The following is a 13062-nucleotide window of genomic DNA, read 5'->3' on the forward strand; positions in this document are numbered from 1 at the left end:
GAGCAGCAGAAGATGCATCCAATTATTGTGAGCCTTAACTTTATCTGACAAAACCAACAAACTTGGAAGCAAAGGAAAGGGTCCGTTTCAGCTCTATCAGTGCTAGAACAGAATTACTCTTTTTCTTCTAAGTCTGGGGAATTCAGTGCATGTACATGCTTAAAAGCATATATAATAGCAGAAAATGGGTAGAGAATGAAGGCCACGTGGGCCACTCTTGGCAGAAGTCCTCACACAATAGGTATGGATGATATTTCAGGGCACAGATATCTCTTGTGAAATTGTATCACTTTGATTTGTATTGTTTTTCGGGGTGTGACCTTCAGTGCCGGTGAAAGATGCTGGCCTGGTAGCCCGGAAGAATGAAGATTTCCATTCATTCACAGAACAGGTTCTACACAGGCAGAACAGGCTTCACTACCAATGTTCCTCACCTCTGCCTGGAGCCCTGCTAGGGCTCCGAGCAGTTCAATGTCTATTGCTCATTGAGACTCAGGGCCTCTGTTGGCAGTACGCACAGGATTGCAATTAGTGTCAATTCCATTTTTGTGATGTGGCCACTTTGCCAAGAACTGGCTTGACATGTTTGACCCAGGCTGTTTTGTTAAAGTTGTTTTTTCTTCAGTACCCCTTAAAAACAGAGCAGGGAGCCCCCAGACCGAGCTTTAGAAATGTGCCCTCTGGTTTGACTGGCTGCCCCAGGACCACCCCACCTGCCGGGAGCTTTCTTTGCCATCCCAGGCTGCTCTGCCCTGCCCCAGAAGCTGGTCCACATACTGCTGGCCCTCGGCACAGTGGCAGGGATCACTGTCCAGGCCTTACCCCCTGCCTGCAGCACTGCTGGCTGTCCTGGCTGTACTTACCGTCCGCGAGCTCTCCCTGGCCAGCCTCCTGGGCACGCGCGGGGACCCCGGACTCTGCAGAGAGAGGAAAGAGGCATCATCAGCATGCGCTCCATGGTGGGAGGGTGTGTGAGTGTGCTTGGCCCAAGCTGCGCAGTGAATCACTGAAAGGTGTCAGTGTCTGGCCGAGAAAGACAGGGCAGTGGGCAGGGGAGCAATGCGGGAATGAGGGGGAGGCCGGGCAGGAGCTCAGGACTCCCTGAGCCACCACCCTCCTCCACTGAGCCCCAGTGCCCCTTCCCTGCTGCACCCCTCCACTAAGCCCCTGCACCCTTCCACTGTGCCCCCAGCCCCCTCCACTAAGCCCCTGTACCCCTCCACTGAGCCCTGGTGCCCCTTCCCCACTGTGCCCCTCCACTGTGCCACCACTGCCACTGTACCCTCTACATCCAGCCACTGAGCACTGTGCCCATCCACTGAAGCACTGTACCTGTGCAGCCCCCCAGAGCCACTGAACCTGCTGCGCCCCATGGTACTGCCCACAAGGCCAAGCTCTGAACTGATCCTGAGGAGATCTGTCACTTTGGAGAATTCAACTAATTCTCTATTCTAGTAATGCCCACAGGCCCTGATCCCGAGCAGGGCCTTGTGCTGTGTGCTGTACCGACTTAGACTTAGGTCACTGCAAACAATCACCTCAACATGAGCTCTCAGTGCAATGCTGTTGCAAAAAGGGCTAATGTATGAAAAGGGGAATATTAAAGGAAAATAATCTTGCTTGTGGACAGACCATTGGTAGGACCACTACTAGGATACTGTGTCCAGTTCTGGTGTCCACACTGCAGGGAGGATTGGAAGTTCTGGAGCAAGGTCAAAGGAGGGCCGCCAAATGATCCAGGAGCTGGGAAACAAGATTTTCTAGGTGAAGCTTAAGGAGCTCCATTTACTCAGCTTATTGAAGAGAAGATTGAGACCTGCCATGATCACTGTGTCTAGGCACTGACACATCATGGAACAGAGATCTGAGACCGGAGTGTTTTCAGCCTTGATGACAAAGACCTAACAAGATTAAATGGCTGGAAATGGAAGTTTGACAAATTCAGCCTCGAAACAAGATGCAATTTCCTAGCAGTGATTAAACATTGGAACAGCTTAGCAGGGGAGGTGGTGGGTTCACTGCCACTTGTAGTTTTTAAAATTAGATTAAATAACTTTGTGAAAGAGGGGCTTGAATCCAGCCTGAGGGAGAAATTTTACAACCTGGGTGGATGGGATTGGGCTGGATGGTCATGGTGGTTCATGGTAGTCTGTGAATTCATGAGTCCTCCTTGTAGTGGGGTGATTGCCTGCTCCTGCCCGGGAGGGGTTAAAAGTAGCCCTGGGGAGGGCTGTGGCTGGGAGAAAGCAGCAGCAGCTGGGCCATGCCCCAATCAGGCTGAGGCTGGCTTAAGGGCCCAGCTGGCCCTTATAAGAGGGTAGTGGGCCAGGAGCAAGCAGTCTCCCTCTAGCTGAGGAGGGAGATGGACCTTGCTGCCTGAGTGCTAAAGGGTACTGGAGTGAAGCAGGGCTGGGGAAAAGCCAGAGGAGCTGGGGAGCTCCGGGCCAGCAACTCCTCAGGCTGCAGGGCCTTGTACAAGGCCCCTGGAGGTACTGGGTTGCAAGGAAAGGCAGCAAGTCAAAACCTCCCTTGCCTATGATGACCAGCTTATACAGACTGCAGTAGGCGCTTAGTGAAAGGGGGCTAGATGGTGACTGCCAGTAGCCCATAGGCTGAGGCAAGGTGGGCATAGAGGGTGGGGGTTCCCTGGGGAGACCGAGATCTGTGGGGTATTGCCTGGAGGGGCAGCACACCAGGTAAAAGAGCACCGGGATCCTGGGAGGGACACGGGGGGCCAGTGGCAGGGGGACACTGGCCTGCAGAGGGCACTCTGTGCTGGAAAGAGCTAATTCCCAATGACCAGCAGGAGGCGCTGCAGGGTGAGTCTCTTCTCCCCTCCCCGTTACACTCCTGTTCATCCTCTTCCTTCATGGACCACGGAGAGAACAGGGAGCTCTACATTGCCCTCGACAAGCTCAGGACTGTGGTAACTCTGCACTATCACGACTATACTCAAATCTATGCTTCAGGGCTTCTGGAAGACACGTGCAGGGGTCAAGAAGGAATTCATTTCCTCAATGCACAATTGGCCATATCTATTCTGTTTTTTGTTTGTTTTCTTCTGCCTTCCTCTGAGGCATCAGCAATTGGCCACAGCTGGAGACAGGACAGTGTGTGGGGTGGATCAGCGCTCTGAAGTGGTTCAGAGAATCTTCCATCAAGATGCCTGGCTGGTGGCTCTTCTCGCATGCTCAGGGTCACAGGGATCACCAGATTTGAGTCAAGAAGGAATTTTCCCTAGGTCAGGTTGGCAGCCATTGGATTGTTTTTTTCTTACTCTGAAGTATCGGGTGTAGTTTGCCTGCTGGGATCCTAGGAGTATATCTCACCTAATGCAGTGGCCTCAGTGGGGGCACCTCAGTCTCTCCTGTTCTCTGACTGTGACTCACCTCAGTTTAGTTTCCTGAGGACTGAAATGCTTTAGTTATTGGGCTCAATATAGCAGTATCTGTGAGAAATGTAATGGCCTGTGCTATGCAGGAGGTCAGACTATCTGAGCTAGTGCAGTGACTCTCGATCTTTACAGACTACAGTACCCCTTTCGAGTGTCTGACTTGTCTTGTGTACCCCAAGTTCCACCTCACTTAAACTATCTGCTTACAAAATCAGAGCTAAAAATACAAAACTGTCACGGCACAGTAGTACTGAAAAATTGCTTCCTTTCTCAATTTTACCATATAATTATAAAATAAAACCATTGGAATATAAATATTGTACTTACATTTCAGTGTATGTTATATAGAGCAGTATAAACAAGTCATTGTCTGTATGAAATTTTAGATTATAGTGACCTCGCTACTGCTTTTTATGTAGCCTGTTGTAAAACTAGGCAAATTTCTAGAGAAGTTGACATACTCCCTGGAAGATCTCTATGTACCCTGGATTGAGAACCACTGATCTAGTGGTCCCTTCTGGACTCAAACACTATGAAACTATGAAAAATGTTTAAACAAACAAACAAACAAACAAAAAAAGGGGTTAAATAGAGCTGAAGTTTCAGATTTTGCTAAGTGCTGGCCTAGAATATCTCAGCTTTGCTACAGCTGCTGCCTTTTTTTGGCAGTAGTAACTAGCAGAAAGAGAGGGAGTTTTGTGCTGTCCTAGAAGAAATGGTAACCAGCGCTCATCCATACAAGCAGTCCAGTGAAAAGTGTTTTGTGATCAGTTTGTAACTAGGTCAAGTGAGAGGATGACCTCCTGAGGTCCCTTCCAACCCTGAGATTCTATGATTCTATGATTGTGTGGTTGCACTAGGCCTCTCAAGCGATTAAAAACATTAATTGTGATTAATTGTGCTGTTAATAATAGAATACCATTTATTTAAATATTTTGGATGTTTTCTACATTTTCAAATATACTAATTTCAATTACAACACACAATACCAGGTGTACAGTGCTCTCTTTATATTTATTTTTTATTACAAATATTTGCACTGTAAAAAACAAAAGATAGTATTTTTCAATTCACCTCCTACAAGTAGTGTAGTGCAATCCCTTTATCATGAATGTTGAACTTAAATATATAGAATTATGTAAAAAACCCAAAAACCTGCATTCAAAAATAAAACAATGTAAAACTTGAGAGCCTACAAGTCCAATCAGTCCTACTTTTTATTCAGCCAATTGCTCAAACAAGTTTGTTTATATTTGCAGAAAATAATGCTCCTTGTTTCTTGTTTATCTCACCTGAAAGTGAGAACAGGGGTTTGCATGGCACTGTTGTAGCCGGTGTCACAAGGTATTTACATCCTAGTTGCACTAAAGATTTACATGTCCCTTCATGCTTAAACCACCATTCCAGGGGACATGCATTCATGCTGATGATGGGTTCTGCTCGATAACGATCCAAAGCAGAGCGGACCGACGAATGTTCATTTTCATCATCTGAGTCAGATGCCACCTGCAGAAGAATGATTTTCTTTTCTGGTGGTTCAGGTTCTGTAATTTCCACATCAGAATGTTGCTCTTTTAAGACTTCTGAAAGCATGTTCCACACCTTGTCCCTCTCAGATTTTGGAAGGCACATCAGATTCTTAAACCTTGGGTTGAGCACTGTAGCTATCTTTAGAAATCTCACATTAGTACCTTCTTTGCATTTTATCAAATTTGCAGTGAAAGTGTTCTTAAAACGAACAACATGTACTGGATCATCATCCGAGACTGCTACAACATGAAATATATGTCAGAACGTGGGTAAAATAGAGCAGGAGACATAATTCTCCCCCAAGGAGTTCAGTCACAAAAAATAATCCATTAATTAAATTTAACGAGTCATCAGCATGGAAGCATGTCCTCTGGAACAATGGCCGAAGCATGAAGAGACATATAAATATTTAGCACATCTGCATATAAATATCTTGCGATGCCGGCTACAACAGTTCCATGCGAACACCTGTTCTCACTTTCAGGTGACATTGTAATTAAGAAGTGGGCAGAATTATCAGGGCTGGCTTTAGGCCGATTAGCCCAATTCCCCTGAATCGGGCCCTGCGCCTAAGAGGGCCCCACGCTAGGGCCCCATGCCTTAGGTGCCTTTTAATTTTTTTTTGTTTACTTATCTGGCCACACTCCAGCTTTATGAAGGGTGGGGCCTGATCTGAATACCCGGCAGCAGTCCGGGGCTTCGGCTGCATTTCAGTGGCGGGGGGGTCCACTCCGAGGTCTTTGGTGGCATTTTGGCGGCGGGGAGTCCTTCGGTGCTGCGGAAGACCCAGAGCAGACCCCCCTCCGCTGAAGCCCCGCCCCACCGCCAGGTATTCAAATTGGGCCCTGCCCTTCATAAAGCCAGCCCTGAGCATTATCCCCTGTAAAAGTAAACAAACTTGTTTCTCTTAGCGATTGACTGAGCAACAAGTAGGACTGAGTGGACTTGTAGGCTCTAGAGTTTTACATTGTTTTGTTTTTGAGTGTAGTTATGTAACAAAAAAAATCTATATTTGTAAGTTGCACTTTTATAATAAGAGATTGCACTACAGTACTTGTATAAGGTGAATTGAAAAATACTATTTTTATCATTTTTACAGTTCAAATATTTTTTATAAAAATTATATAAAGTGAGCACTGTACACTTTGTATTCTGTGTTGTAATTGCAATCAATATATTTGAAAATGTATAAAAATATCCAAAAATATTTAATAAATTTCAATTGGTATTCTACTGTTTAACAGTGCAATTAATCACAATTTTTTTTAGTTAATCATGTGAGTTAACTGTGATTAATCAACAGCCCTAGTTTGCACTAGTCATCTGGTTTACTCATAAAGGATAAATGGACACAAATCAGATATTAGGAATAGCAATATACAAAAACCTGTAGGAGAACACTTCAACCTCCCTGGCCACACAATAGCAGATGTAAAGGTAGCCATCTTACAGCAAAAAAACTTCAGGACCAGACTTCAAAGAGAAACTGCTGAGCTTCAGTTCATTTACAAATTTGACACCATCAGCTCAGGATTAAACAGACTGTGAATGGCTAGCCAACTACAAAAGCAGTTTCTCCTCCCTGGGTGTTCACACCTCAACTGCTAGAAGAGAGCCTCACCCTCCCTGATTGAACTAACCTCACTATCTCCAGACTGATTCTTGCCTGCATATTTATACCTGTCTCTGGCAATTTCCATTACATGCATCTGACGAAGTGGGTATTCACCCACGAAAGCTTATGCTCCAATATATCTGTTAGTCTTTAAGGTGCCACAGGACTCTTTGTTGCTGTTTAATCATGTCTGTCAAGGTGCATTCTGGGAATACTGGGCAGTATCCTTCCCTCATGCTCCAAGAACATACATGGCATCAAAAGTACATGGGGCAAAGAACTCGGGGATGCTTAAGGCACAGAGTTGGGAGGAAGGAGGACCAGCAGGGGTGAAAGTAACTTACAGGACTTACCGGTACTCCTGGAGTCCTGAGGGGGGCATGGCCTCATCCGGAAGAGGCGTGGCCTCAAGATTTAAAGGCCCTGGGACACCAGCTGTGGCTGGGAGACCCAGGCCTTCAAATCAACCAGGGGCTCCCAGCTGCAGAGGTGGCTGGGAGCCCCCAGGGCTCAGGGGCAAATTAAAGGGCCCGGGGCTCCGGCCGCCGGGGGAAACCCCGAGCTTTGCGGGGCTGGGGCAGGGATTTAAAGGGCCCAGAGCTCCTGCTGCTGAGGGGAGCCCCGAGCCCTTTAAATCCTGGCCCCAGCCTGGCCGCCAGAGCCGTGGCCGGGATTGAAAGGGCTCTGGGCTGTCCGCAGTTGCGGGGAGCTCTGAGCTCTTTAAATCTCAGCCACGGCCAGGATTTAAAGGGCTCTGTGCTGCCTGCAGCCGCTGGGAGCTCTGAGCCCTTTAAATCCCAGCCCCAGCCTGACCGCTGGAGCTGCGGCCGGGATTTAAAGGCGGGGAGCCCAGAGCCCTTTCAATCCCTGCCGTGGAAGCCGGTGCGGTCCAGCACGGTGTACTGGCTCTTGCCGGTACACCGGACCGGACCGGCTTACTTTCACCTCTGAGGACCAGCCAAACTGCAGAATGTCAGTGTGCTGAACCAGCTTAAGGGCATATTGCTGTGTCAGCCCAGGCCTTGGGCCACAGTGACACATGGTCAGCTGCCTCAGAAAGTACTCACCATGGCTGGTTTTAGAATCACCCACAACTCCTGTTAAAAACCAGTTCCCAAATCGTATGGACGCAAGACACAGTTAAAGCCAACCAAGCCAGCAGACTATAGACTGGGTTCAAAGTGGGAGTGAAGCCAGGGTTTTCCTTCGGTAGCCTGTCTGTGAGTGATTATGGAGGGGGCAAGAGTCAAGGATGACACTGAAGGGACATGAAGGAGGGGACTTTAAGGGGAACTGAGGAGTGGCGTTTTTGCCAGACTGAGTGGACTACAGGGCATCCAAGAGAAGGTGTCTGCCACAAAAGAGCAAGAGGTCAGGAACAGAGAGGTAGATCTATGAGGTGTTTTATGTGCAAGTATTTATAGATGGCTTAAGGCTATATTGGAAAGTAAGATAGGTGAAATGTGAATTGCTGTGGGCTTATGAAAAGTCAATCATTTCAGACATTTTATTACTGTCTTAGAATGAAATAATTATTACTCTAAGAGCAGAACCATATGATTTTGTACAGATGGATTTTCAGACATTTTTGACAAAGTTTTATAATGGATTATTGTAAAACTGCTCTAAACAGATGATTTAGAACAGGTCAGTAGGGAGAGAGCAGAAGGTTGGAGTTAAAGGTGTCTCTTCTTTGTGGAGACTGGGGAAAGTGGAGTCCTCCAGGGTTCTGTATCAGGACCAGCATTTTAAAACTAGTTTAAATAATGGTTTAGATGAAGCTCTAGTTAAAGTACTCACAGTGATACAGACCCCAGTGCTGCAAATATTTATTCACATACTTAATTTTATGCAGATGAGTAGTGCCATTGGCTTCAGTCAGACTACTCAGGGAGTAAAGTTAAGCATGTGTATGCTTGCAGGATTGGGGCCTGCATTTGAAGATGATACTAAATGTTTTGGGGGGTTATCAGTAACTCACTGAAGTTTAAAAGGGGGAGTGTAACTGTAACCATAGCAATGATGCCCTCATTCGACACATGGCTACTGGGTGGTAAAGCCATTTAAATGCATTTTCAAGCTTAGCTTTTGTACCACAGTCTCTATAGGAGAGACTTAGTGGATCGCTGCTAGCACATCGCTATCCTATCATTCAACATCAAAAGGCCTCCTTGTGTCTATCACTCTTTTCACAACAAAGCACCATGAGGAAACCACACGATACAGTTTTCAGAGTAGCAGCCGTTTACCTTTAGTCCTTTTGGTATGATGTCCATCTGTTTGCATTTGGAAAGGAAGATGATGTCTGTCTGTATCTGTTTGAGTTTTTTCACAGTACACGGTACAGTGGGGTTCCACTGTTTGCTGCCTATACACAAACATGCCTGGCCCAGCTCCATACACACTGCGGCTCTGACTGGGTTCTGGCGGCTTCTAAAGCATGCTCACTGTGAGTGTCACTGGAGGGCTCACAAACTACCCTAGTCCTTTACACTCCTGCTCAGAATGTTCCCCAAAACCTACCTGGGGGTCCCCGCTGGGTTTTCGGAGACTCATATGACCAGGCTCCATTTGATGCATGGGCGTCACAGGGGTGTGATATCCATTCGCTGTAAGGAACACACAGAGGAGGTTAGAAGGGCTGCTCTAGGCAGCAAATACTTAAATACAGACTTTCAATGGTTCTTGGTCACTTTATTTATCATAAAGGTAAACTCACAGAACCCTGTAACAGGATACTTCCCTTCCCTACGTGCCGTCTTATCCCAGAAGTGCCTGAACTGAACAGACCTCTAAACAGGCATGGGCCTGACTCGATAGAATTGGACGGGGCAATGCCAACCCAGAACCCAGTAGTGTGGCTCGCCTCTGGGCCCAGGCCTCCTCTCACGGCTCCGGGGCAGGCTGAAGTCAGCAGAGTTAGACGGCTGTAGAAAGGGTTTACGGGAGACGCCCTAGAACTTGAATCAATTCCCAACAGCCTACTTTGTCCCCCCATGTGGCAGATACTAGTTCCCCTTCTGTTCCACAAACCAGCACCCTGAAAACCAGAGGCAAAGGACAACAATCCAACGCTGATTATATTTTAAAACTGCACGATTTGAAAGCCCGTCCCTTGATTTTCTCAAGCCTGACTTGTGGCTGCTTGGGGCTGGATACTGCATCTGCTCCTTGAAAAGCCGACCCCTAAGCATAAAGCAGAAACTAGTCCTCACAACAAATAATGAGTGCAAAGGACTTCTGCACCCTCAGTTTTCAGGGGTTCATACATCCCAGATCCTCCTTTTCAGAGCATTTAGCTTGGGTCCATGCCCAAATCTGAATGTCTCCCTAAGGGACGGATGTCAGCAGCTGCCTGTTGCATAGAGCCTGAGAAATGGGGATAGAGGACACTGATCCTGTCCCAAGTGAGGGAGGAATCCATGTACATAGCTCTCAGCATCTGCTCCTGGCTCCACCAGATGCTGGATGATTGCTCCAGAAGGTGTTTGTGGAAACAGCCATTTCTACTGCTAATGGCTGTTCCCCTGGGCTGTGACTCACTGGAGGGTTCCTGGGAGACTGAATGTCAGGCAGGCAGCTGCAGGGCTATTAGAGCTCTGCCATTACCCTGTCAGGCTGATGGTATGAGCCGCCACGGAGCTCAAAGTGGCACCTAAACTGGAACTGTGTAAGGCCGTAGGAGTGAGGGAGGGGTGTTGGGAGAGAGAAACCTGCAGTGCTGTGTTGCTGTGCTCTTAGAAATGACAATATACAAAAACCTGTAGGAGAACACTTCAACCTCCCTGGCCACACAACAGCAGATCTTAAGGTGGCCATCCTGCAGCAAAAAAACTTCAGGACCAGACTTCAAAGAGAAACTGCTGAGCTTCAGTTCATCTGCAAATTTGACACCATCAGCTCAGGATTAAACAAAGACTGTGAATGGCTTGCTAACTACAGAACCAGTTTCTCCTCTCTTGGTTTTCACATCTCAGCTGCTAGAAGAGGGCCTCATCCTCCCTGATTGAAGTAACCTCGTTATCTCTAGCCTGCTTCTTCCTTGCTCATATATATACCTGCCCCTGGAAATTTCCACTACATGCATCCGATGAAGTGGGTATTCACCCACGAAAGCTCATGCTCCCAAACGTCTGTTAGTCTATAAGGTGCCACAAGACTCTTTGCTGCTTTCTTAGAAATGACTCACTGTTTATGTTCTGGGAGCACATGGAGTGAGGTCAGGACTCCTTTGTGCTGTGCACAGGACACACAGGGAAGCAGACTGTCCCTGCCCCAAAGAGATTACAATCTGAATAGACCAGACAGGCAAACACAAAGAGGCAAGATCCTAGCCAGGTTGGAAAGAGTTACTTACATGATCGTTATTGGATTTGTGCCTTTCATAGGAATCTTTAATTGCAAATTGTAAATGTTCTATAAATAGAGCCCTGCAAATCTGCAGGTATCCACTTTATATCTGTGGATATCCACAGACCATTACTACAGATAGCAGCGCGGATGTGAATACACAGTAGGGTTCTGACACGGATCCTCCACCTGCCCTGGGCGGTGGACCGGGGGGCAGGAACACGGGCTGGAGGCTGCTCGGGCTCTGAGCTTGGGACACTTGGCAAGGGGCTGCTTGGGCGCCCCACCCAGGACAGGTGGAGGGTCCCCAAAGCTGCCACCGTGGCTCTCCCTGGCTGGGCTCCGGCAGAGGGGATGCCTCGGAGCCTCAGCCTGGTCCTCAGTGTAAAACTCTGGAAATCTCTGGATGTGAATATCCACAGATAATTTTTGCGGTTAGCGGATTGGCTGCAGATACACATTTCTGTATCCGCGCAAGGCTCTACCTATAAATTGCAGGCTGCAAATCTAGAAACAATTGGTCAAAAGACAAACAACTAACAAAGAGAGTCTTCTCTGAGAATAAGACACCTCTCCTTGTGAAAAACACAAGGCTGGCATACACTTGTACTTTATCTTAAAAAAACCCAAACAAGTTGTAAAGAGATTTGGTTTATTCAGGATATTACAAAGATGAGTGATGCTTAAGATGTGCAACCAGAGTCATAAACAAAGCCATAAAAGCACCCTATTCACCCTTCCTCTTTGCAAAGAGAAAAACCTTTAGTTTTAAACCCACACAAAGAATTCTAGAAATATCCTCACTGAAACTGATTGATATGTTTTTCTAAAGCCTTCATTCTTCAAACTTTAGGAACATTTATGGTTGGGAAATGTTTTACAGAAGACTGATTACTTCTAACTCATGTTTTCTCTCGAAGGTGAACCTTTGAGTTGTCTTTCAAATACTTAAGATGAAATAAGCTTTGTTTGAGATGTTTATTTGCAAATGTTTTGTATTTAAATTCAATCACTCCATACAATAACTACCCGATACCATTGTTATATGAATAGTGAGATGTTTTCTGTACAAATATGGAATCAAATGACCTTGCTAGAACTGAGAACTAATATAAGAAGCCACTTGGGTATAAAATTATTCATATTCATTGGGAAATTAATTAGTTATCTGCCAGGGCTTGAGCAACTCCTTATCAAATTCAGGAAGACAAGAAGAACTTCTCCACGGATAGTTAAGAAGAAAAGACAGTGTTTTATTTGATCACCATTTAAGTTTAAAGACTCTCTTTCAGAATAATTTGTATTTAAAAATGATGTTAAGGGCTGAAATATAGGAAATAGCAATGTTTGTATTCATTTGAAACAGAATTTAAACTCCTGTTAAAACCTGATGGAACTAATGGGATAGCTCAGAAAATGGAACGAATAAAAGAGTTACAGCCCTGCTGCACATGCATACCTAGAATGGAAGACACGACCAAAATCAGCCCATGAAGGTGTTGAGCCAATGAAAGGTGACAGTGGCTGATACTTGACTCCAGTCAAGCCCTTGAAAGAGATGTGCTGTCCAGCTCCAGTCAGATCATGGAAAGAGAGGAGTATAATTCCTTTGAAGTGAGAGACTCCCTCTCTGATTATGGTTTTATGCTCTTACACATACTTACACTCTGCTGCTTCCACACTTACACTCTCTTGATTACACTCTCTTCATTCTCACACAAACTCAGCCTGTTAATGTATTCTCATCAAACCTCCAAGCCAACACCTCAAGAAGCAAACAAAGAGCAGCAAGACAACCAAGAAGAACAAAGAAGCTATAACACAACACCAAGAAGTAACTTTCAGTCCAGCACAGCTTCTACACACGGTGATATCTTAGAGACCTTGGCACTATTGGTGAAATGGAGTTTGCAAAAGCACTGCCAAGGGTTTAGATTTAAATTGTTCTTGCAATAATTCTAATGGGATATGGAAATACTATGGTGATTTAGGGTACTAAAAGCTTCTCCTGTTAAACATCAGATTGTTCAGACCACATAGACCGGGAGAGAAGACAGCAGCTAACCTTGATAAACAGATTTAATTGAAATTTAAAGTTCTTAATATTTATTAATTTACCTGTCTCCACACTGCTCCTTGAATTGGTTCTTTTATTAACTTTGTCCAATTTCAT

The 13062-nt window shown here is 46.0% G+C and overlaps 1 protein-coding gene across 1 annotated transcript in view; it reads right to left on the reverse strand.

The window, feature by feature from the left end:
- The window catches only part of GAS7 (growth arrest specific 7), a 234432-nt gene that overhangs the window by 61742 nt on the left and 159628 nt on the right, over positions 1 to 13062 (reverse strand). The window contains exons 4-5 of the mRNA XM_044981822.1: positions 9063 to 9148; positions 864 to 917 (exon numbers count right to left, since the gene is read on the reverse strand). Of these exons, the coding sequence (XP_044837757.1) occupies positions 864 to 917; positions 9063 to 9148 (140 nt within the window). The remainder of the gene's footprint in view (positions 1 to 863; positions 918 to 9062; positions 9149 to 13062) is intronic.

Source organism: Mauremys mutica, chromosome 12 (assembly GCF_020497125.1).
Source record: "Mauremys mutica isolate MM-2020 ecotype Southern chromosome 12, ASM2049712v1, whole genome shotgun sequence".
Taxonomy (NCBI): Eukaryota; Metazoa; Chordata; order Testudines; family Geoemydidae; genus Mauremys; species Mauremys mutica.